This window comes from Muscardinus avellanarius, assembly GCF_963383645.1.
Source record: "Muscardinus avellanarius genome assembly, chromosome: 1".
NCBI lineage: Eukaryota > Metazoa > Chordata > Mammalia > Rodentia > Gliridae > Muscardinus > Muscardinus avellanarius.
Genome location: NC_137786.1, coordinates 62,180,890 through 62,206,668, shown reverse-complemented (window position 1 = coordinate 62,206,668; position 25,779 = coordinate 62,180,890). Strand labels below are relative to the sequence as shown.

Below are 25,779 nucleotides of genomic sequence, written 5' to 3'. Positions count from 1 at the left end.
AAAGGGCCAAGTGACATTCAGAGGCAAACCAATTAGAATCACTCCAGACTTCCCAAACCAAGTCATGAGAGCCAGAAGGGCTTGGAGTAACATATTCCAAACTCTGAAAGAAAACAACTTCCAGCCAAAAATTTCCTACCCAGCAAAACTTTCTATCAAATTAGATGGAGAAATAAGAAGCTTCCATGACAAACAGAAACTGAAGGAATTTATGTCTTCAAAACCAGCACTAGAGAAAATACTCAAAGAGATTAACTACAAAGAAGAAATAGGTAACACACATCAGAACTAGAGAAACCCTATTTCAAAATAAAGAATATAAAATTGCTGCCCCTTGTTTCCTGTCTCCATGTATGGTGAGGCATCCACTTAACACCTAAGCTTGAAACTTACAGTGACACAACTCTCCCCTTTCCCTCGAACCCACATGAACAGATCTCATATCACAAGAATGCCTCGGGTCCATCCCATCCACTCCATCCCCACTGCTCTACCAGACAGCGTCTTAGCTGAATGAGCACCCAGGTCCAGGGGCTCCCAGGCAACTCAGAGCTCGTGGTCCTTCAGGTCTGAGCTTTCTGCCTTTCCCAAGTAGTACCCTCAGTAGGGTTCCTGCCACTCAGGTTCAAGGTCAAGGTTACAGGGTCATAAAGCTATGGAAAATTGACCCCCAATGGACAAGGCCACCCACTGCAGCCCTAAGGTCATTTATAAGCCTTCACCTATTCTCAGTGAGTGTTCGACCCTTTGCATTGTAAGGACTAAAGTGCTGATCCCTTTGAAAAAGTGGGGGCTAACAAAAAATAAGAAATGTGCAGATTTACCCTATTTGTTTAATCTACAACAGTTGGAAGACTCTAATACCTACTGTAGCTTCCTTGGGTATCTGCTGGCTACTCCTATATTTGAAGTGAGGTTTATTGAGCTTTCCCTATTTAACTTCAGACCTAGATCTAATCAGAATCAGAAAGTTGAACCAAGACAGATGTTTCTATTGGCCACATGAGTTAGTCATTTGCGTCTCTTTTTTTTTTTTTTTTTTTTTCAGGTCTGGGGATGGAACCCAGGGGCATTCGACCTCCGAGGTACACCCCCTGCCCTGTTTTTTTGTTTTTTTTTTTTATTCTTTATTTTGAAACAGGGTCTCACTAAGTTGCGGAGGGCCTCACTAAGTAGCTGAGGTTGTCCGTGAACCGCGATCCTCCAGTCTCAGCCTCCCAAGTACTGGGATTACAAGCTTGCTCCACCATGCCCGGCTTTCTGAGTATCTCTTGATGACATCCAGTTCTCTGAACCTCTGCCCAAACCAGAACCATCCCTCCTCAAACATGTTAAGTAGAATGTAGACTATATAAGATACATAGTACAGTTGGCCCTCTGTATGTGTGGGTTCCTCCACTCAGATTCAACTAACTCAGGTCGAAAATATTTAGAAAGACGGGCATGGTGGCGCACACTTGTAATCCGCGTGCTTGGGAGGCGGAGACAGGAGGATCGTGCAGGTTTGAAGTAAGCCTTGCTGGCGTAAGAGACTCTGTTTCTGGGAGTGTAGCCCGGAGGTAGAAGTGTTTCCAGGAACCCCAGTACCACCAAAAAATATATATTTAGAAAGGAAATTTCCAGAAATGTCTAAAAAACAAAACTTGAATTTGCAGTGTACTGTGCTGAACCACACAAATGATCTGGTGAGTAGGCATTGCATTAGGTATTATAAGTAATCTAGTGAGCATTAAAAGTATACAGGTGATTATGGGTAAGTTATGTGCAAATGTTATGCCATTTTATGTATTTATTTATTTATTTATTTATTTATTTATTTTGGTGGTACTGGGGTTCCTGGAAGCCCTTCTACCTCTGGGCCACATTCCCAGACCTATTTTATATTTTATATTTTTTGAAACAGGGTCTCTTAAACCAGCTGGCTACGAACCTGCGCAATCTTCCTGTCTCCTCCTCCCAAGTGCGGGGATTACAAGCGTGTGCCACTATGCCCGGCCGATGTTATGCCATTTTATATAAGAGACTTTAGCATCTGTGCATTTTGGTCTCGCCTAAAAGGCCTGAAATCAGTCCCTCACAATGCCAAAGAATGACTGTCATTATATTTTAAGAGTTTGTCTTCCATTCTGTTTGGTAACCAAAATTTCTCAATATTAGGCATAGTTAACACAGAATATCACAGTGTACCACCACCCTACATATTTTTGTTTCCTTATTTTTTCATTCTTTCAAGGCAAGAACCTTGTTTTATTCATCTTTGGGTCTAGCATTCTGCTCAGCCAAAATGTATTAGGTTGATAATTTTCTTTATCTACCCAATAAATTTTGGATAAACTATTTTCTCTTAATAATTAATAATATTTATCCCTTTTCTTTTCTTACAGAATGAAGATATTCAAATGTTGTCTTAAACATATTCTACACCATAAAGTTTTCATCCTGTTTTTAACCTTATGGCTATTCTCCTTACTAAAGCTTCTAAACGTAACCAGACTCCTCTTCCCTCAGAGAGGCATTTACTTGGTTGAGTACTCCTTAAGTACTTCACCTTTTGTAAGAAACAGATATGCCCATGTTAAGGATGAAATCAGGTATGAAGTCAACTGTTCTGCTATCTATGAACAGGAGCCCTTGGAGATCGGCAAGAGTCTGGAAATACGAAGGCAAAATATCATTGACTTGGAGGATGAGGACGTTGTGACCATGACTAGTAATTGTGACATCTATCAGACTCTGAGACGCTACCATGAAAAGCTTGTTTCAAGGGAGGAGAAAGGTTTCCCAGTGGCCTATTCATTGGTTGTCCACAAAGATGCAATTATGGTTGAAAGACTTATCCATGCTATATACAACCAGCACAATATTTACTGCATCCATTATGACCTTAAGTCACCTGATACCTTCAAGGTTGCCATGAACAATTTAGCTAAGTGCTTCTCCAATATTTTCATTGCTTCCAAATTAGAGGCTGTGGAATATGCGCACATTTCCAGACTCCAAGCTGATTTAAATTGCTTATCAGACCTTCTCAAGTCTTCAGTTCAGTGGAAATATGTCATCAACTTGTGTGGGCAAGATTTCCCCCTGAAGTCAAATTTTGAATTAGTGTCAGAGTTGAAGAAACTTAATGGAGCAAATATGTTAGAGTCGGTGAAACCCACTAACAGTAAAATGGAAAGATTCACATATCACCACGAGCTAAGACAGGTGCCTTATGACTACATGAAGCTACCAATGAGGACAAACGTCTCCAAGGAAGCACCCCCTCATAACATTGAGATATTTGTCGGCAGTGCCTATTTTGTTTTAAGTCAAGCATTTGTTAAATATATTTTCAACAACTCCCTCATTGAAGACTTTTTTGCCTGGTCTAAAGATACATATTCTCCTGATGAGCACTTTTGGGCTACCTTAATTCGGGTACCAGGAATACCGGGGGAGATATCGAGATCAGCCCATGATGTTTCCGACCTACAGAGTAAGACTCGCCTGGTGAAATGGAATTATTACGAAGGCTTTTTGTACCCAAGCTGTACTGGCTCTCACCTTCGAAGTGTGTGTATTTATGGAGCTGCAGAATTAAGGTGGCTTATCAAAGATGGACATTGGTTTGCTAATAAATTTGACTCTAAGGTAGACCCTGTCTTGATCAAATGCTTGGCAGAAAAACTTGAAGAACAACAGAGAGAATGGATCACATTGTCTTCAGAAAAGTTATTTATGGATAAAAATCCCACAATTGTATCATTATAGTGAAATCATGATGGAAGTAAGAACGTCTGATACATAGAGCTAATATGGAATTGTATACTATACCATACCCAATAACATTTGAACTTAATCTTCTCAGAGTTTGAAAGTTGTCTAAAATCCCATGCACTAAGTCATCTAAACTTTCATGTGAACCTGTAGAGCTTTTTTTTTTTTTAATGTTTGCTTACAGTCTCACTGACCTAAATCAGAGAGCTTAAGCACTCATCCAGTCATCAAATATTTAACTAACTGTGCATCAGGCACTTTTTAGAAAACATGAAGGAATTAAATCCAAGTTGTAATCAGTTGCACAGTGTCCTTGGGAAGCGATGGCTTACCCTCGTCCCAGGGCAACCTCAGCATCTTCATATTCTCCACATAACAATGAAGAGTCTCCTGAAGAAATGTCTGGAGTATGTGGGAATCATACAGATCACCCACTTCAAAGCAGAGTAGATGTACGGTGACCAGAACTTTGCTTGTCCCTTAGTCGGCTCCTTAGATGTTTCTTAAACATTAGGATATTAGGAGAGACTCCACTACCTCAGGGAAGCTCGGAATTGTCCGATTGCCTGCTTGCCAAAGCATAATTTACCTTCTGGTGCCTCACTTGTTCAGTTCAGGCTGAGGGGACTCTGTTGGTGTGGCATGTCAAGCGTCCAGATGTCAGGGAAGGTGGCAGGGGAATGGGATGGAGCCAGTGCCTGAAGAAAATCAAAGGGGTCTATCCCACTTCTACATCATGTTACACAATGGTGCCATGAATAACTTTCTTTGTAATTCACCTGTTTCTTTAAAACACATTTACTGATGGAAAATAGGAACTGATTAACAGTTCAAGTATCACACCAGAACATTAAACCCGAGTCTTCCATTTCATAGGTTATCATTATAGGTAAGCTTCTTTACAATGGAGTACTTTCAATGGGATGAATACAGTTTTGTTTTGTGGAGCTATCAAGCCACTAATTTTTTTTAAAAGATCATATGGAATATGACAGCCTTCTAGAATGATCATATGGTCATTTAAATTCCACACCCCCCCTCCCACCACCTCCGGCAACTGTTGAAGTGGAATCCAAACTTAAAATGAGAAAAGCTCTAAGTTCATTGTGGTTTTCTTCTCAACTCAGATCCAAAGAGAAAAAGCTAATTGTCCAAAGGACACAGCAAATATATTTATTAATGCTATTTTGTGGAAACCCACACCTCAAAGAACATACACACATACTGCTGGAGCAAGGTCGGTTTTCACCATCTCTGGGGAGATTCTGCAGCTCCTGCAAAACCTTCTCCCGTCTTGATGTCAGCCTCAGTAACTCAAGATGTGATCATCAAGGCCCAAGAAACTATGTAGAAGATTGGAATATTTAATTATATTTTTAATTTCTGTTTTCTACATGTGAAATGAACTCTGCTTATTGAAAAGTTCATAATACTAACTGTCACATGGTGCCACTTATTTTTTATCTTTACCTCATTTTCCCACCTCTTTTTTATTGGTATCCTGTTTAAATTACTTCATTATGCAGAAAACAACTGTTACCAAGCCTAGTCCTAAAAATCAGTCACTGTTGCAGAGAGTTAAGTTCTGCAAAGGGTGTGTGCCAACTGGCGATTGTGTTTGGCCCTGGACAAGCAAAGTCACTCAGACCTCTGTGAGGCTCAGTTATTCTGGGCTTTGCAGTGACACTTGCCTGTGCGTCCTGGCTTCCTCCCAGTGTGTGTGTGTGTGTGTGTGTGTGTGTGTGTGTGTGTGTGTGTGTGTTTGTGTGTATCAACTGACATGGTATTTGAACTGGTTTGAAAATAGAGACAAATTTTGAAATATCAGAGAGTAGTAATAGTATAAAGCAAGCATAGATCCAATCCCACTATGAAGCTTAAAACATTTATCTTTTTGAAAAAAAAAAAAAAAACAACTTTGACATATAAAAATAGGCCACAGTGCAGAGAACACTCTGGTCACCAAGTCCAGGTCTGAGAAAAGCCCTGTCACCATGTTTAGGGTGTCTTATGAAGCCAGTGGTATGAGGTGGTTGATTCTGTGGTTTAGACTGGGGTTGGGGGTAGAAATGCTTTTCCTGCTTTTGGGGATTAAATATATGATTTGCTGTTGAAGTCATAATTCTTCTGCCTTTGGTCATCAAAATAGATGTAAATGCTGACAAATAAATATCAACCTCCTGGGCCAATGTCTCACCTCCTAGTGAGAAATGATTCTGTTCCCTGTTTATTGGGAATGTCCCTAGTTGCACATCATTCTACTGCTAATGCTACATTCCAAAGGAACATGGAAGGGTGGAGAGGATGAAGAGGCGGCAGTGCCTTCCTTCCCCTGCTGACACATTCCTCTGGACAGGATCCCTAACACTTCAGGGAGCTTCTTGAGTTGCACTCTTCTGCCTTGGGAATGCTGCAGGTTCCCTGGATGCCTTTAAGCCGGATTCTTCCCTGAAACCTTTCGGTGGGAGTCCCTCCCTGCAGTTTGTGTTTGACGATTATTCTTTGTACAGTATTTATTAATTCTAGTTGCTAAGTTACTTAGAGATAAGACCAGGACCTTGAGTTTCTAAATTATATGTGGGTTTTAGATAACATTAATAATAAAAGAGCTTCCAAAATATATCTATATTATGTGAACAATCTACTGAATATATGTATTTAAAGAAGAGTGTTGCTGCTATTTTCAATGTTTTTCTTGTTTTAAATGAAACATATATATTTAAATTTTAAGACTTCTCTTGCCTTCTAGAATGTGAAGATATAGAAGCATATATTTTGACATAGTTCATGGAAAATGGAAATAATCTGTTTTGGGGATATAAATGAATGTATCCTTATGTATATTATAATTGTTTTTGTTTTGTTAATAATGATGGAATAAGAGTTGATTTTTTAAAAATATTTTTATCAGCTGGCTCTAAGTCTCTTTGGTGTTGTTTGTCATTTTAGAAATAAATTTCCCATTATATGAGTTTCAAATAGATTGGTGTTTCATTTTTGTAGTATGCTGGTAGTAGATGTCAGTTTTCTGGTACTGTAGAATAAGATGTGCTCTAAAAATCAAACCTCTGGAATTTCTGAGCTTTCCATTCTCTAGTTCCCCACAAAGATTCTTTCAATTTATGACATATTTGCCCAATATTTGAAGAACAGTTAATTTTGCTTCAGCATAAAATAAACACAGCATGTGTATTACACACAGAATACAGGCACAGGAACATAAATTGTTTAATTTGGCAAAGTCTCATAGAATCTTCCAGGACTTACCTGTTCTGGTCAACATTTTTTACTGCTATAATCCCCAAAGACCAACCACATAACTTAGAGGAAGGAAGATTTCTTTGCTCAGTTTTCTTGGAGATTTTAGATTCAGTCTATGTCAGGCTGAGTCTGCAGGGCTTGGGGCATGGTGGCAGGAAGTGGGGGAGAGAGAGAGGGGGGGGGGGAGGGGGAGGGGGAGAGGGAGAGGGAGAGGGAGAGGGAGAGGGAGAGGGAGAGGGAGAGGGAGAATGAGAGAGGAGAGAGAGCGCGCTAAGGCTCAGCTCTCACCTCACAGAGGCTGGGATGTGAGAGAGGGCAGAGGGAGAAGGATATATAATTCCCAAGGCGACACCCCTAGGCAACCAAGCCTGGCTTCCAACCCTGCCACCTTGTTTCTGTGAGGGCTTGTGTGTGTGGGGGAACGTCCTAAATCCAAACTATTACATTTGCTTCATTTTCCTTTGGGTTGGTTTCTCCACTAAGATTAACCATGTAGGTAAATATTCTTATTTGCTTGATTACTTTGAGGAAGTGGATGTAGGACATTTTGATTGTAAACTACTTAACCCTTCTTTGCTGTCATAGATAACAGTGGTGTGAACACCTTTGCACATATAGCTTCTCCTTTCTTTCAATTGCCATCTTAGAGTGCATTTCCAAGAGAGAAATTGCAGTCCTGAAAAGGATAGATTTTTTTTAATTGTTTGCCTTTTGCGTATGCTACAAATCACTCTCCCGAAACTGTAGAGGATACTTGGTTGATGTCAACCATGACCTTTACCTATATGAAACAAATTGTATTTATTTATTCTGATAAATGGCCATTCTAATACTAAAAGTGAGCAAAGGCCTTTGCCTAAAGCAGGGATGTAGACTTTTGTCTAAAAGATCAAAGAGAGTGTTTTAATGCATGGTTAATGAGGAGCTAGTTTGGAATAATGTCTTCCAATGTTTAACCTTAATGACTGACTCCATTCCAAGAAAAATCTAGAGGCTGCTAGTTCCTTCTAGTATCTATTCTCCCTGGCTCCCCCGGTTTTATTCTGAGCAACAATATCACCAACTGCTGGTTCCCATTCTCCCTTTCAACTATTTGTGGCAAACAATGTGCAAGCACAGGTCATTGGGCATTGCACATACATTTTGAAAGAGTCTTATCCAGTTTGCCTTCACCCACCTTCCTTTTACCTAATGCCTAGAATGTTTGTAATAGCTGAAACGTCAGCAATCGGTTAAAAACCATGAGCAGCTGGATATGGCGGCACAAGCCTGTAATCCTAGTACTGGGGAGGCTGAGGCAGGAGGATCACTAGTTCAAAGCCAGCCTCCACAACTCAGCAGGAAGGACCCTCACCAACTTACTTAGACCCTATTTCAAAATAAAAAAAATAAAAACTAGGATCAGGGATGCAGCTCAGAGGTAGAAAGCCTCTGGGTTAAATCCCCAATACCATACACTCACAACAAAAACAAACAAAGAGCTGGGTGGGTCACATGGTGGTTCCATTCCTGGTCTTTTGAGAAACCTCCATACTGATCCCATAATGGTTGTACTAGTTTGCAGTCCCACCAACAGTGCAAGTGTTCCAATTTCTCCGCATCCTCACCAGTATTTATTCCTGTTTGTATTCTGGATGATTGCCAATCTAGTGGAGTTCTGTGGACTCTCGGTGTAGTTTTGGTTTGCATTTCCCTGATTACTCATGATGTTGAACACTTATATCTCTTGTTGGCCATTTGTATCTCTTCTTTTGAGAAGTTCAACTGCCATTTTGTTTGTTTGGTTGGTTGTTTGGTTTTTGCAGTACTGGGAATTGAACCCAGGGACATTCTACATCTGAGCTACACCTGCCAGCCCTATTTTATTCTTCTTATTTTGAAATAGGGATTCACTAAATTGAGGAGACCTCACTAAATAGCTGAGGCTGGCCGCAAACCTGCAATCCTGTCTCAGCCTCGCTAGTACTGGGATTACAAGAGTGTACCACCACACCTGGGTTCTTTCTTTCTTTCTTTCTTTCTTTCTTTCTTTCTTTCTTTCTTTCTTGGTATTGGGGATATTGAACCTGGGCGCATTCTGCCACTGAGTCACACTCCAGCCCTATTTTATTTTTTAATTTTGAAATAGGCTCGCTACATTGCTTAGTCTTGCTAGTTGCTGAGTCTGGCTTTGAACCTGAGATCTTCCTATCTAAGCCTCCTAAGAACTGGGATTATAGGCATGTACCACCATGCCTGCCAATTGCCCATTTGTACTGGGTTATTAACTTTAGCTCTCTAATCTGTCCTTTGCAGGAAAATGAATGAACTAGAGAATATTATGCTAAGTGAGACCTGCCAGTCTCAGAAAGTCAAGAGCAGTGTGGTTTTTTTCGTACATAAAAGCTATAGAGAAAACAAAAGGGACTGAGATAATTGAGGAGAGAGACCAGTAGAATAAGTGGAAGGGGCTAAGGAGAAGGAAGTAGGGCAGGGAAAGGGAAGACCTGATGTAAGAAACAGCTCAAGTTATGCTCTGAAGGTATCACTACCCTTCTCATTATTATGTATGGGAGGGCAGTGGGTGGGACCTGAAAGAAATCACATCAAGGCCTGTGTGCCTGTTTGTATGTTTTTGAATCTCACTATGAAGTTTAATTATAATGCACCAAAAAAAAAGCATATATTTCCTTATCATGGAAGTTTCATGGAATGGATAGAGTAAAAACGTGACATTTGAACCATCCACAACCGCCAACTCTAGTCTTCTATTATGGAAGAAAAAAAAACTTGATCTGTACTTTAAGCTACTGTTTTCGCAGGTCTCTATTACCACTGAACCTGATACCTAACCTATACTGCGTTTTTCTAGGACAGTGGTTTCCAAACTTCAATCAGCAACAGAATCACCTGGAGCACAGAGCTCGCCTCATGACCACAGTTCCATGATCATACCTAACAAATCTTTACTATGCAACATCAAGACCATTTCAAAATTTTCCACATGTTAAGTAATTTTTGTGTCCATTGTTTTTTTCTTTTCTTTTCTTTTTCCTTTTTTCATTTGTGTGGGCATATGTAGTACTAAATATAAAACCCAGGGGTGTTCTATCTCTGAGCTATACCCCCAGCACTTTTTTTAATTCTTAATTTTGAAATAGGGTCTTGATAAGTTGCCCAGGCTGGCCTTGGACTTGTAATTCTCCTGCCTCATCTTCCTGGATAGCTGGTATTACAGAAATGTACCACCATGCCCAGCTCCACATGTGTTTAAATCAGTGTCCTGAAAGTTCTACACACTGATTTGTTTTATTTTTAAGTGTTCTTAGTCTCATTTAGCATTGTCACTTAGAAAGGATTTATATGTGTAATGAAATGGTGAATAATCCTCAGTTTTAAAAGGCAGAACAATTGGGTCCCAGCTCTTAGTGAATGTTATGTAATATGCATTGTGTTAAATAATACATATGTGTATTTATGTGATATATGCATGTTTGTGTATATATGTGTGTTTATGTGTATATATACATACATATATATTACATGTCAGTGTCAGACACTTCAGTCTGCTTCCCACGCTTCCTGCATTTACCCTTATAAGGTGGTTGTAGATGAGGAAGGACCTTAAGAAGGTCAGCTGACTTCCCCAAGGTCACCAGCTAGCAAATAGTAGAGCTGAGATTGAAGTTCAGGCCACGTGGCTCAGGGTCTAAGCTCCGAGCTGCTGCACGCTACCTGTGCTGTGTGTTCTGGTCCTGGTGGACAGTAAACTGCCAGGAAAATGCCTGCTAATATCTTACTCCACAAATGTCTCCATCAATCTAAGGTGCTATAACAAATATGTCAGTGACTTAAATTTGGCTTAAACAACATTTACTTCTCATGATTCTGGAAGCTGACAAATCCGAAATTAAACTGTGGGCAGATCTGGTGTCTGGTGACAGCTCTCTTCCTGTTTTGCAGATAACTGTCTATTTTATCCTCACATGACAGGTGGCAGAGAGCAAGGACAGCTCTTATATAAGGGTATTAGTCCCTCTCATGAGGTCATGTGACCTAATCTACCCCTGAAGGCCCTGCCTCTGAATACCATCTTATTTGGGGTTAGGGTTTTGACATATAAATTTGGTGGAGATGTGGGGTGGGGGTGGTCACAAACATTTGGCCCATAGCAACAAAGTACTGGGTTCTATAGGAAAGGATACACACAGCTTAAAGAAGTGGTAAGCCAGGGTCAAGGGACTGCCTTGCTGTGACCCAGTGGGAGTGGGCATTGGGACCAGCTGCTGCACCTCCTCTCTCCAGGCATCAGGCCCCCAGAGTCCTGCTCCTCTTCCTCCCAAGCTGGCTTGACCTGGCACTTCCTCCCCTGACTTTCTTACCCTGGATGTTCCTTTCACTTGGCCTCTTGCTTTAATTGCTTTTCTACTCAGGTCTCTTCAGCCTGTTTCAAAATCTAACTCTTAAGCCAGGCGTGTTGGTGCATACTTGTAATCCCAGTACTTGGGAGGCTGAGACAGGATCACAGGTTCGTGGCCAGATTCAGTAACTTGTGAGGCCCTCTGCAACTTAATGAGACCCTGTTTTAAAATAAAGAACAAATCAGGGCTCGGGGTGTAACTTGGAGGTAGAATGCCTCTAGGTTCAAATCCCCAGTACTGCAAAAAACAAACCAACCAAAACAAAACCTTCAGCTCTTGGTGGTTGCTCAAGTTTGGCATTTTATACTTTGGTCTGGACCCTGAAGCTCATGAATCCAGTATTAGTGTTTTAAGCCTCTTCCCCTGTCAGAAGACTTAATTATCCCCACTGAAAACATATTACCCTGGGAATCACAGCAGGCACTGCCTCTGGAGATGCTTTGGACTCTGTGTGTGTGTGTGTGTGTGTGTGTGTGTGTGTGTGTGTGTGTGTGTGGTACTGGGGATTAATCCAGGGGCATTCTATCTCTGAGCTACAACCCCAGACCTATTATACTTTGAAAGAGTCTCACTAAGTTGCTGCGACTGGCCTTGAACCTTCAATCCTCTCTTCTTAACCTCCCAAGTACTGGGATTACAAGCGTGTGCCACCACACCCAGCTAGCTTTGGACTTCTTGACTTACACCATGACATGCAAAGACGTGGCTCACAAAGCACTCCTCAGGGAGTGGTCTACTTCAGGAGGATGACCATAATGGGGGTTGCAGGAGGGTCACCTTGTCAGTACTTCCAAACTTTATTGTGCACAGATGTTACCTGGTGGATCTTGTTAAATGCAGATTCTTGATTGGGCAGGTCTGGGAGGGCCTGAGCTGCAACATTGCTAACAAGCTCCCAGCGTGCCAGGCCAGGGATCACCTATTGAGCAGAAGGATCAAGATCCCTGGTTCTCACCCCCAGCTATACATCCAAACCCACAGGGTACTCACTCTTGCTTGCTTGCTTTCATTCTTTCTTAGAATTGAACCTTAGGGCCATTCTACCTCTGAACTACATCCCCAGACTTTTTTATTTTTTATTTTGAAACAGTGCCTCGCTAGGTTGCTTAGGCTAGCCTTGAACCTGTGAGCCTCCTGTCTCAACCTTCTGGGATTATAGGTGTGTACCACCACACCAGGTTTATAGGATGCTTTCGATTAGGGTTCACTTTGATGCATGAACTTGTAGCAGCTCCCCAGAGAATTCTAATAAACAATCAAGATAGAAACTGCCATCTTGGCAGCCACAGTGAAAGCAGCCGAATGAGCTCCTGCCTGTGGAAGGTGCATGGGACCACGGGGAGCTCAAGTCCAGGCTCCCTAGTTCTTTTGCTCCTGTGTGCCCTGCTTCCTAAGGCATCTTCTTTAAGCGACAGAGAGCTGAGCAAACTGAAAATCCACAACTCTTCTTAGAGCCATCAGAAAATCAGGTCATGGGGCCAACAGCTGCTCTGAAAATTGGAAAGACCAGCAAAGACAGAGAATCATCCCTGAGCAGGGGCGGAAGCTCACATCTAGAGGTAAGAACAGTTCAGCTGAAATGGACAAACTGCTGGAGGCTCGGTGTGCTTGAGATTGAGAGGTAACGGTTCCGGGGGCCCACTTCCTGCAAGCCCCTCTCTTTTGTCTTATCTCCAGGAACTCCACCAGGTTTTTGAGGTGACAGCTGGAGAAAAACCTCCTAGTGCTTCCAGGAAAGTAGGGGCGGGGGTACGGTCTCTAGGAAATAAATCTGAAAAGAGATGTTGAGATTCAAAAACACCCTTGAGACTGTGTAAGTGTGTCATTCACACCACATCTGTGACAAGCTGTCTCGGCTGAGCACTGGGCTGGGTGTGGGGGGTGAGGAGGAGCCAGGCCGTCCTCTCCCCTCTAGGAAATGCGTCTGTGCAGGGAACCACGTCAGGGATTGAGAGCTGCAGCCCCTTCTCTCTCCTTCCGTCCACAGTACTAGAACTCTCCTTTTTAGCCACACCCACAGATTCCAGGATAAAGATTGTTTGCAAGGCAGGTGTGCTCCTGTGATGAAGTACCGGCTGCTGGGATGTGCTAGAAGTTTTATGTATAACTTTCTGAGGCATGCCCTTAAAGCACAGGAGGTCTAAGGCCTCACCCTCCCTACTTGTGCATATAACTTTCTGTGGAGAAAGAGCTATCACCAGTGTGATGAAGTTAAGAATCTTAAAATTAGAGATCATCCCAGATGAAGGGCAGCAGCTTGCCTTCTCCCCTCCTTTCTACTGACCAGAGAGCAGGTTAAATAGCTGGACTGGAGCAGACATCTTGGGAAACAAGGCAGAAGCCTCCACTGAGGACCCCATTTCCCGTTGATCTAGCGTCGCTGTGCCACCCTATATACATTACTTCGGGAAGAAATCATTTCTAACTCATTTAAGCCTTTGTTATTTTTGGACTTCTGACTCTTGTCACAGAATCTTTTGCTAATAAATATACTAACCACAATAAAGTTGTTTTCTTCTTAGGTCTCTCATAAATACTTGAAATATAAAACAACACATTGGGCAGGTTCTATTTTACTTAGAGTAAAATATAAGTTCCTTAAAATGTGTGGTCTGACCCCTGCCTCACTCTCCAATCTCATCTCATGCTGCTTTTTAAAATTATTTCTTGGCCAGGCGTGGTGGCGCATGCTTGTAATTCCCGCGCTTGGGAGGGAGAGACAGAAGGATCGCGCATGTTCGAAGCCAGCCTCGCTGGCTTAAGAGACCCTGTTTCCAAATAAAAATATAAAATAGGTCTGGGAGTGTAGCCCAGAGAAAGTTTCCATCCCCAGTACCACACACAAAAAAATTATTTCTTAAAATCCTGATAATATTTTCACCGGAGCCTCCTGTATTCTTTCATTCCGGTAACACTTTGTGAGGACCTTTGGTATGCTAGGCACTGGGCACACGGCAGAAAATTCAGCCACAAAAACTACCCTTCAAGCTAGCTTTTTCTGTGCCTCTTAAGAGTCCATTCATTCTCTAACTCAGAGCCTTTGCCCCTTTTGTTCCTTCTGTATAGGGCAGACTGTCCAACTTTAATGTGCACAGATGTTACCTGTGGATCTTGTTAAATGCAGATTCTGACTGAGCAGGGCTGAGAGGGGCTGAGCCACAGCACTGACAACAAGCTTCCAGCCTGCCAGGCCAGGGACCATCCTTTCCTCTTGTAAGGATACCAACTGGTGGGGTTAGGGCCGGTCATAAACCCAGGATGATCTCATCTTGAGCACCTTAGCTTGATTACATCTGCAAATAAAGACTTCACAAAGTCTGAACATCCTGGAGCAAAATCTGACCCTCCCACCACACCCTGTTTGAACTCCTGATCCATGGGATCCTTTTAGCGTAATGCAATGGTATTGTTTTATGCTATTGAATTTAGGATGGTTTATTATGGAACAATAGATACCTGTAAATTCCTATTCATCTTCTAAGTCCCAGTTCAAATAATGTCTTCATAAAGGTCTCCTTAGATACTGCCTCTGTGGTTTAAATTATATTCCTGCTCTTTGCTTTTCCTTTACGGTACTTAACACTATTGTAGTTATATGGGCCATTTGGTGTTTTGTTTAGTCTTTTTAAATATCAGTCTCTCCCACTGGACTTAAATGTCATGAGGACAGGGACAAGAGTTGGGTTCATTCAGTACCATGTCCTGTGTGTGACAGATATATGGTAAATGCCCAGTCAAGATTTGCTGAGCCAGACATGATGGCTCAGCAAATTACACTTGTAATCCCAATACTTGGGAGGCTGAGACAGGAGGATCCGGTTTCAAGGACAGCCTCAGCTATTTAGTGAGGCCCTCTGCAACTTAGGGAGACTCTTTCGAAATAAAGAATAAAATTGGGCTGGGGATGTAGATCAGAGGTAATATGCCCCTGGGTTTAATCCCCAGTACTGAAAAAAAATAAAAAAGATCTGCTGAGAGTCAGGCTCAGTGATGCATACCTGCAATTTCAGTACTTGAGAGGCTGAGACAGGAGGATTGCAGGGTCCAGGCCAGTTTCAGCAATTTAGTGAGGCCCTCAGGAACTTAGTAAGACCTTGTTTAAAAATACAAAAACAAAATGAAAGGGACTGGGGATGTAGCTCAGAGGTACAATGCCTCTGGGTTCAATCCCCAGTAGCCAGTACATACACACACACACAAAAAAAAATTCTGCCAAATAAAATGCTAGGCTTTCTTGGCTGAATCTACGACGTTTCCTCGTCATATGAATTGAGGCAGCTACTGGAAAACTTTGCTTGTTTTGCCATATCAGCTCTCAGCAGATTAAACAAGCTAGAATGCAACAAGTGGGAAACAAAATTAAAAAATACGTAGGTCCAGAAAATGAACCTCAACTTGTCCTTGTACACAAATAAGCGACAACCTCATGAAACCTGCCTTCAAATGGAAACTTAATGACAAATCTAAACGAATAGGCTCTCCTTGACATCTTGGCCAGGGTGCATGGTTCTGCTGTTATTGACTTATTTTTTTGTAAAGGTGACAAAAATAGGATTAATTTATTTGGATTTAATTTAATTTAATTTATTTATTTAATTAAATTTATTTAATTAAATTATTTATTTAATTTAATTTAATTGGATTAAAAGGTAAAGCATATTAAATCACACCAGGATTAGTGACGTTAAATTTATAACCATTTGTACAAACTATGGGGATAGATTGAAAGAAATCACGGAGTAGGTAGAAATCTCAACAAAAGCTGAATCTGAGATTGGGTCTTACTTGTGGTGATGCTGGTCATTGTGCTGGGTGGCCTGGTCTGTGATGAGCAGAGGATTCCTGTCCATCCAGGTGCATCCAGTTCGCATGCAGTAGGAGTATGTATGTGTGTTACTGGGGATTGAGCTCAGGTGTATTCTACCTCCAAGCTGCACCCAGCCCATTTTATTTTTTGTTTGGAAACAGGGTCTTGCTAGGTTGCTGGAAGTCTTGCTAAGTTTCTGAGGCTGGTCTCCAACCTGTGATGCTCCTGCCTCGGCCCCCAAAGTACTGTGAGTACAGGCATGCACCACCATGTCCTGCCACAGTAGGAACTTAACATAAACTACAAGACCCCATTGTGATCATGTTTTGTCTTTTCTTAGATTCTGTATTTGTCCACTAGGAAACCACCAATCACAAAGAGCTGAAATTGTTTCCATTTCTCCAACAAACTCATATAGTTTGGATCTGAAATGTTCTTGAAAGGCCCATGTGTTAAAAGCTTCGCTTCCAGCTTGGCACTACAGGGAAATAGTAGAAACTGACAAGCAGGTCCTAGTGGGAAGTCTGTGGTCATTGGAAGCATCACGCCCTTAGAAGGATATTGGGACCCAGGACCCTCCTCTTCCTCTCTCTCTTTTTGCCTCTCACCCATGAGGTGAGCACCTTTGGTTTACACATGCTCCTTCCTCAACATTCTGCCTTGCTACCGACCATGGGCTGAAACCTCCGCATCTCTCAGCCAAAACAAACCACCTGACTTCATAAATTGATGACCTCAGATATTTTTCTACAGTCATGGAAAGCTGGCTCTGAATCATATCCTTATCTAACTTGCACACATCAGGCCAATATTTCTCCTGCTATAAATCACCTAGGCCAGGTTCTAGACAAGTAGAGACAACCCCGTGCCATCATTCAACCCGGGGAATCTTAAGTCACCTTCCAGTGTCCTGCCTTTCTCACAGAAACCCGATAAAAGCTCTAGACCCTTGTTCCCGCTCCTCGGTGGCGTGGCGTGGCGTGGCGTGGTGTGCTTCTCCTCTCGGGAACCTCAAGCAATACATTCTTCTTTCATTGGTATCAGCTTCTCCCTGTTGTCACTAAGTCACCCTGTAAATTAAAATCCTCTGAGTATATTAAGATAGGCCTGCCCGTAGGACCTTTCTGGTAACTGTTTCCTCTGTCCAGAAACTCTTCCCCCTGCATGGACTCCTACATCCACATGGTTTCCTCTCTTGCTACATTTTGGTCTCAGCTCAAATGTCCCTGTTTCCAGGAAGCCTTTCATGTCAGACCCAGCATGACACAGCAGCCTCTCCTGCTCCAAATAGTCTCTGTCTCCTTGGACCTATTTTATATTTTCTCATATCTCTCATCACCACCTGACACATCAGAAATTTATTTTGTGTGATTCACTATCTCATATAGCATACGCTTCATTAAAACAAGTTATGGAGCCAGGTGTGGTGGACCGAGACTGTGTAATCCCAATACTTGGGAGGCTGAGACAGGAGGATGACAAGTAAGAAGATAGTCTCAGGGGTGAGAGTCTCATCAACCTAGTGAGACCCTATTTCAAAATAAAAAACAGGGTTGGGAGTGTAGCTTAGAAATAGAATGCCCCTGGGTTCAATCCCCAAAACAACAATAAATAAATAATAAGATATAGATTTTGTTTTTGTTAATTACAGGGCTCTTATCACTAAATAGAATGTCTGACATTTAGGAGGTAAAAAATAAAATGAGCACCTGCCTCATTAAAAAGCACATAGATGGTCTGAGTCTCCTTTATATTCATAACTCATTGGGCCTAGAGGTTCATGGGAAGCCAGTCCTTTGGATCAATACAACATGAATTTCTAAAAAGGAGTAAGTGGTTCAGAAACATATCCTGGACAATCCAAGGATAATTCCAGGCAAGAAGGTTTGTGCAATCAATCTTGAGGGCTCCAGGGGGTTAATAAAAAGTGAGTAATTACCATTCTTGAATTAGCTGGTCATCTGCCATCTCTGAGCGTTTGTCTAGTGTTGGGTTCAGGGCTCTCTGATAATGTGGGAGGCAGCAATGACTACAAAAGTGAATCTGTCACTGAGAAACAGCACATGTCCTTTTTCTAGAAAGGACAGTACATGTCCTTTTTCTAGATTGGAGGTTGAACCCAGAGGCATCCTAACTCTGAGCAACATTATTATCTTTTTAAATTTTGAAACAGAGTCTAAGTTGCTAACACTGGCCTGGAACCTGGTTTAGCTTTCCAGGTACTGGAATTACAGGTATGTACTGCCGGTAACTGTCTACCATATGCCTGTTTGTGAAATCAAAAGTAGAATTTGGGAAGTAGTTTAGCAAGTGCTGGCCCAGTCACCCTCCCGTGAGCTCAGGGCGAGTTCCCTGTGGATGGAGCCCTTGGTATCTCTCTGCCAGGCCAGGCCGCCATTTGCAGCCCAGATGCACACAGCGCATGCCTGGTACTGATGGCCATTTCCTACCAGTGATGCTAAGTGCTGCCAACACTTTTCAAAGGAAAACTAAACACCACTAGGTACTTGTCAAAATGGATCTCCAGATGATGTGCCTGTTATCCAAGGTGAAGGCGATGTGGTGATGATACTGAAAATACAGACTTAGGAAGGTGACGAGGAAGGCAGAGAGAGGGATTTCTTCTGAGGATACAGAACTTACATTCATCATTGGGTATGCACGTTGTCTCTATGACAATAACTTCTACAAATAACTCGTGTGTGTGCGTGTGTGTGTGTGTGTGTGTGTGTGTGTGTGAATCCTGGGAATTGAACCCAGGGACATTCTATTTTCTTTTCTTTTTTTTTTTTTTTTGGTGGTACTGGGGTTCCTGGAAGCCCTTCTTCCTCCGGGCTACACTCCCAGACCTATTTTTTTATATTTTTGAAACAGGGTCTCTTACGCCAGCACGGCTGGCTTCGAACCTGCGCGATCCTCCTGTCTCCGCCTCCCAAGCGCGGGAATTATAAGCGTGCGCCACAACGCCCGGCGGGACATTCTATTTTCAAGCTACACCTGTAGGCTTAATTTTTTTTCTTTATTTTATCTAAGTTGCAGAGGGCCTCATCAAGTAGCTATCTGCAAATCTGCAATCCTCTTGTCTCAGCCTCCCAAGTATTGGGATCACAAGCATGCACCACCACACCCAGCCACAAATAACTTTCCATAAGGGTTATTTGGAAGCTTTCAGACATTTTCCTTTACCTAAGCCAGATGTTATTACTTAGAAATAAAAGTAGATTGAGTTTTGTCTTGTTTTAGAATTTAAAGACATAAAAGCTTGTTAAACTGAGCCAGGCATGTAATGAATGCTTGTAATCCTGGTACTTGGGAGACTGAGACAGGAGGATCACAGGTTCGCAACAAGCCTCAACTACTTAGCAAGGCCCTCTGAAACCTAGTGAGACCCTGTTTCCAAATAAGAAACTGGGTCTTATTGGGGGTATAGCTTAAAGGTAGAATGTCTCTGAGTTCAATCCCCAGTGACAAAACAACAACAACAAAGATTATTAAACTGGGTGTGGTGGCACATACCTATAATTCTAGTGATTGGGAGGCTAAGACAGGAGTATGGAAAGTTAGAGGCCAGCCTCAGCAGGCTAGCAAGGCCCTCAGCAACTTAGTGAGACCTTGTTTCAAAATAAAAAATAAAATTAGGACTGGGAATGTAGCTCAGAGGTAGAACCAACCTGGGTTCAATTCCTAGTACCGCAAAAAAATAAATAAATGAAGATTACTGAAATGAAAAAAGTTAGAGAAAGGTGCTGCAGAGAATAAGAACCCGTCTCCAGACTGTCCAGGGGCTATAGCTTTGGCAGCCAGCACTGGGCCCCTAGGTCTCAGTGTCCAGACCAAGTTCTACGGAGCACTTTCGCAGCCGTCACAACATACAGCCCAGGCCTGCTCCAAGTCGCCACAGTCCACAGTCCATAGTCAGTTTGTAGGTGGCCTACGATCTGAACAATGAATAGCTGGTCTTTATAGAAAAAGTTTGCTGATGTTTAGTAGCTATTGAAGGAGGAGAGTGACTTGCCAGGCTGTTGTGCTCTGATTAGAACATTTCTGAGGATTGTAAAATGTTCTTTTTCACTTTGATTTCCTCTTTATGTAGCAACCCTCTGGATGTAATTAGATTTTTTCAAGTATGTTTCACTATTAAGAAAAGGATGTGCAGACTTGCGAATACTAATTTCTAATCATCCTTGACAATTATATTTTCCATTGTACATGACTACATTGACTTCCCAGTACAGTCCCACAAATTCACACCGTGCCCTTGGGTTTTTGGGGGCTCTAGCAGCGCTTGACACTAAGCTGTCACTGGTCCAGATCTGCAGGGCTGAGACCATGCTCTGCACCCTGGCTAACCTCACAGTCAGATCACAAAAGGCCTGGGCCATCAAGCGGTTACAAGGGAATCCCCTGCGAGATGAGGAATGCCTGGTGTTTGTGAATTTAAACTTCTAATTTTTTTCCCTTTAACATTTGAAATGAACTATCAAAGCAATACATAATAAAGTTTTAAAAGATTAAGAGAGCCGGGCATGATGGCACATGCTTGTAATTCCAGCATTCGGGAGGCTGAGACCAGAGGATCACAATTCGCAGACAGCCTCAGCTACTTAGTGAGGCCCTCCGCAACTCAGTGAGACCTGGCTTCAAAACAAAAGAATAAAAAATAGGGCAGGGGGTGTAACTCGGAGGTCGAATGCCCCTAGGTTCCATCCCCAGACCCGCAAAAGAAAAGAAAAAAAGATAAAGAGAGTATGTATAGGGCTAAAAAATAAGTAGCAGTCACCTCTTAAGGCCTCCCTGACCTCTGGTTCTTACTACCCAGAAGCAATCATTTTTAACCCTTTCACTACATTTTTTTCCATATTTGCCTTCACAATTCCAAATGACATGCTAAATAAAACTCAAAATGTTTTCATATAAATGAAATAATAACAGTCATCCCTCACATCCGTAGACTGGTTCCAGGAACTCCTGTAAATTTAACAATCTGCAGAGGCTTAAGTGTTGGGATGTGTGCATACAGCACCTAAAGAGATGCAGCCTCCCTCGGCCTGAGTGGCCTGCAGGCTAAGGCAAAGCTTTAGGTAAAGTTTAAGAACTTCCACAGTAAAATGATTCAGCAGAAAAGGGGCTAAGATGGCACCTGGAGGAAGCTACAAAGGCGTGGTTTCTCCATTCATTATGGGTGGGGAGACTGAGCAGTTTTTCTCTTTTTACCTTTAAAGGAGCTTCCGCACACATGAATGGCTCATGTACTGGCCTGGGATTGGCTGTGAACTACACGCTAGTGATCTTTATCCCGATAGGCTAGGCTATTTCCCATTGGAAATTACCCTCGTGGTTTTATGCTATATATGTTGCTTGGAGAGGAATAAACGAGACCTTGCTTGACATATCTCCCGGCTCCGCGTGGTGATCGGGCTGTCAGTACTCATCATCTTTCAAGCCCCGCCACTGTCGGGCTGGATCCCGATACTTAAGTCCTTTGTATAAAATGGCATAGTATTTAAATATAATCTATATACATCCTCCTATATACTTTAACTCATCTGTAGGTTTGTAATATCAAACTTAATGTAAATGTGATATAAATAGTTATTCTGGGTTTTTTTGTATGTTTGTTTGTTTGTTTGTTTGCAGTACTGGGGACTGAACCTAGGACCACTTCACCACTGAACAATATCCCCAGCCCTTTTAATTTGGAGACGGGATCTTGCTAAGTTGTCCAGGCTGGCCTCTAACCTTTGATTTTCCTGCCTTTGCCTCCCAAGCACTGAGATGACAGGTTTACACTACCACATCCAGCTTATACTGTATTGTCTAGGAAATAATTACAAGAGAAGTCTGTTCGGTATAGGTACAATAAAAAATATCTTATATCCAGGGCTGAATAATCTACCAATGCAGAATCCATAAAGATAGAGGGCCTTCCAAACCATCCCTCAGAGTCATTCTACACTGACTGTCCTCTGGGCTTGCTGCAGAGCTACAACCCTGGAACTTCTTTACATTAATTGGATCTTTCTTTGGGATTCTCCATTTTCTAGACTGTTTTACCCTGGATTTTTAATCCTGATAGGTGGAGTACATCTCCTATTTCTTTATGAGAAAGAATATGGATAGAAGATACATTTTTGTAACCTTGTATGTTTGAAATTGTTTTTATTATACCCTTAAACTTGGTTGATAGTTTTTCTGGATATGAAATTCTAAATGAACCAGGCATGGGGGTGCATGCTTGTATTGCCAGTATGTGGGAGGCTGAGACAGGAGGATCGCAGGTTTGTGGACGCCTCAGCAACTTAGGCCCTCTGTAACTTAGGGAAACTATTTCAAAGTAATAAAAAAAAAGCAGGGCTGGGGGTGTAGTTTAGAAGTAGAATGTGTGTGGGTTCAATCTTAGAACCAAAAAAAGAAAAGAAATACAGAAATTCTAGGTGAAAACCATGTCCTCTCAGACGTTACACGCTTTGGCCCAATGTCCTCTGCCTTCCTGTGTTGCTATGCCGCTCTAATTCCTGATCCTTTTATGTTTTTGAGATCTTTTCTTTTTCTCAGGTGTTCTGAAATTTGGTCCTGACACACCTTGGTGTAGATCTATTTAAATTTTATTGGGCTAGGAAGCCAGTGGTCTTTGCAAATGTAGAGGCCCATATATACCTCAGTTTAGGAAATTTAATTTTTTTCATAATTTCTTGTCTTCTATTTTTTATATTATCCTTTTTCTAGAGATTCTTTTAATTAAAATTTGGGGTTCTCAATTAAAACTGTGGTGGCTTTGTATCTTTTGTTTTCTTTCTTCTTGTTCAGCTATACAAAAAAATTTTTTTCAATTGTAATTTTGATAACTTCTGTTGAAGTTTTTATATCTGCCAGCATATTTTTTAATGTCAAAATACTCTTATACTCTGCATTTAAGAAAGATTTCATGACATCCTGATCTTATTTCGGGGATACAGTGGCTTTTCTTTCTCAGAATTTTAACTGTAAATTGAATATTTTTCTTTTTTCCTCCATGTTTTCCTTCTAAGTTTTTCCTACTGGAAGCTCCCTCAACTAGGGAATCCATTGCTGGAAGCTTAAACTTAAGAACGAAGCAGATGTTTGCATTTCCAGTGATAAGAAAGTAAGATGAACCAGCAATACCTTCACACCACGAACAATTGCAAAACTGGAAGAAATGTAGGAAAAAATATTTTTTAATATTGGCCAAAGCACAGCAGAGAGCTATGATCCTCAGAAAAGCAGAGCAAGTATAAGGAGCCTGCTTACTGCCTGTTGGCTTTCTGCCTGTTGTTGTGCCCAGACTATATAGTTTAAGGGGAAGAAAACTAAACAGAGTTTGGAGAGGTCAAAGTGGCTAAAATTTTCAGAACAGAATATCTAAAAGGTGAGAGTTACACTAGCTCTAGAAATCTGCATTATTTCTCTCTTGAGATTTAAGCAGAAGCCCAACTCGATTATCCATATGGTGAAATTCTATAGTTGAACAAGAACAACTTCTAAGAGAGCAATGGCCAAAGCTCTGCAAGATAAGTAAGTGTCAGATATTACATATGCCTAAACCATTCAGATTCCCACCAGGCAGAGCAGAGAGGTCTCACTGAACACCTGGGGCACAGGGGAGGAAGCCCCGGAGGCCTATGCCTTCAAAGTAGAGCTAAGTCACATTAGTATAACAGATACTTTAGAACGACCTTAAAAGAGATGAAACACAAATTTGTGAGATGCAATAAAAACAACGCTTAGAGGGAAATTTACAGCTCCGAATGCACATTAGAAAAGGATAAAGACCTTAAGTCAACCTAAGTTTCCACCTGAGGAAACTAGAAAAAGTGGAGCAAATTAAATCCAAATTAAGAAGAAATAAGAACTGGAGCAAAAATGAAACTGAAAACAAGAAATCAATAGAGAAGATTAATGAAACCAAAGGCTGGTTCTTAGAAAAGATCAATAAAGCTGATAAGCCTCTGGTTAAGCAAAAGTAAGAAAGCACAAATATTACATATCTAGTATTACAATTACCAGAAGTTAAAGAAGGAGCATCAGTGGACAATAATTGGATAAAAAGGAATCCTATAAACAACTCTAAGCTCACAAATTGAATTACCTAGATTAAGTGGACCAATTTCTTGAAAGACAGGCTACCAAAACTCAGTACTTTATTGTATTTTGATTTTCCATAAAGTCACTGATGATAACTACTGTGTGTGTGTGTGTGTGTGTGTGTGTGTGTGTGTGTGTGGTATTGGGGATAGAAACAAGGGGTTTTCTACCTCTGGGCTACACTCCGAGACCTATTTTATATTTTCTTTAAAAACAGAATCTCGGGTGTATTCATTTCGAGTCACCCCCCCCACCCCGTGCCATTTTGGCATGGGGCTGTATTTCTATTTTCTGTATTTCTATCTTTCTAATAAACTTCTTTAAATCTTCATAAAAAAAAAAACAGGGTCACACTAAGTTGATGAGAGCCTCACTAAGTAGCTGAGGCTGCCTTCAAACCTACATGATCCTCCTGTCTCAGCTTTCCAATACTAGGATTACAAGCATGTGCCACCACGCTGGCTTGTTTTGTTTTGTTTTGTAGTACTGGGGATTGATCCCAAGAGTGCTCTACCACTGAGCTATCTTACCAGCCATTTTTTTGTTTTTATTTATTTATTTTTTGTGCTACCAGGGATTGAAATCAGGGATATTCTACCTCTGAGCTACACCCTCAGCCTTATTTTATGAAACAGGGTCTTGCTAAGCTGATGAGTCACTACTTGCTGAGGCTGTCCTTGAACCTGCAATCCTCCTGTTGCAGCCTCCCAAGTACAAGGATTACAGGTGTGCATCACCACACCAGGCTCTCACCAACTCTATTTAAATCAACAAAACTTTATTTCAAGACAGGATCTCACTAAGTTGCCAGGGCTGCCCTTGAACTTGTGATCCTCCTACCTCAGCTTCTCCAGTTTTGGGGATTACCACACCTGACTTCTCTTGAGGTTTTAGCCTTAAATTTGAATAAAGGGAGAAACATAAGTGATTGCAGCCATGAATTTCACACTGCACAGTTACTAGCAGAGCGTGGAATGAGCCCCTTCCCAGGAAAGAGACCACCTGGGATCTTACTGGGGCTCTACCATTCTTGAACTCAATGGCTGGGCGACACAGCCCACTTCTCTGGGCTTTTGGTATCTGTAAAATGAAGATGTAGCCTATACAACCTCTTTGGATTTTTTTTGAGCTCTACAATTACTAAAGTTACACCAATGCTTACTCAAAGTAAACATCCTCAGAAGATTGTAGAGATATCTGCTTCTGTTGAGAAATGACTTGAAAGGGCTGGGCCAGGGCTTGCCCTGGCCACCTCCTTCATTTGACATGTCCTGAGGGTTTGGGGCACATCAATGCTTATAGAAGATTGGCAAGAATGTTGGCTCTATTTTCTCAGGTATCCCAGCCTGGGGCTAGGAAGTATGCCTTTGGGTTTTTAAGTTAGTCCTCTAGTCCTGGCAAGTATGGCCCGAGAGTTGTTTTATTTAAATCCTGAATCAAAACAAAAGA

General features: G+C 41.7%; 1 protein-coding gene across 1 annotated transcript; it reads left to right on the top strand.

Moving 5' to 3' along the window:
- Window positions 1-2,385: 2,385 nt before the first annotated feature.
- Window positions 2,386-3,753, top strand: GCNT4 (glucosaminyl (N-acetyl) transferase 4; the record flags this gene model as incomplete). The annotated part of the gene is made up of 1 exon (XM_080698781.1): window positions 2,386-3,753. The coding sequence occupies one exon, from the start codon at window positions 2,386-2,388 to the stop codon at window positions 3,751-3,753; it is 1,368 nt and encodes a 455-aa protein (XP_080554907.1).
- Window positions 3,754-25,779: the final 22,026 nt, after the last annotated feature.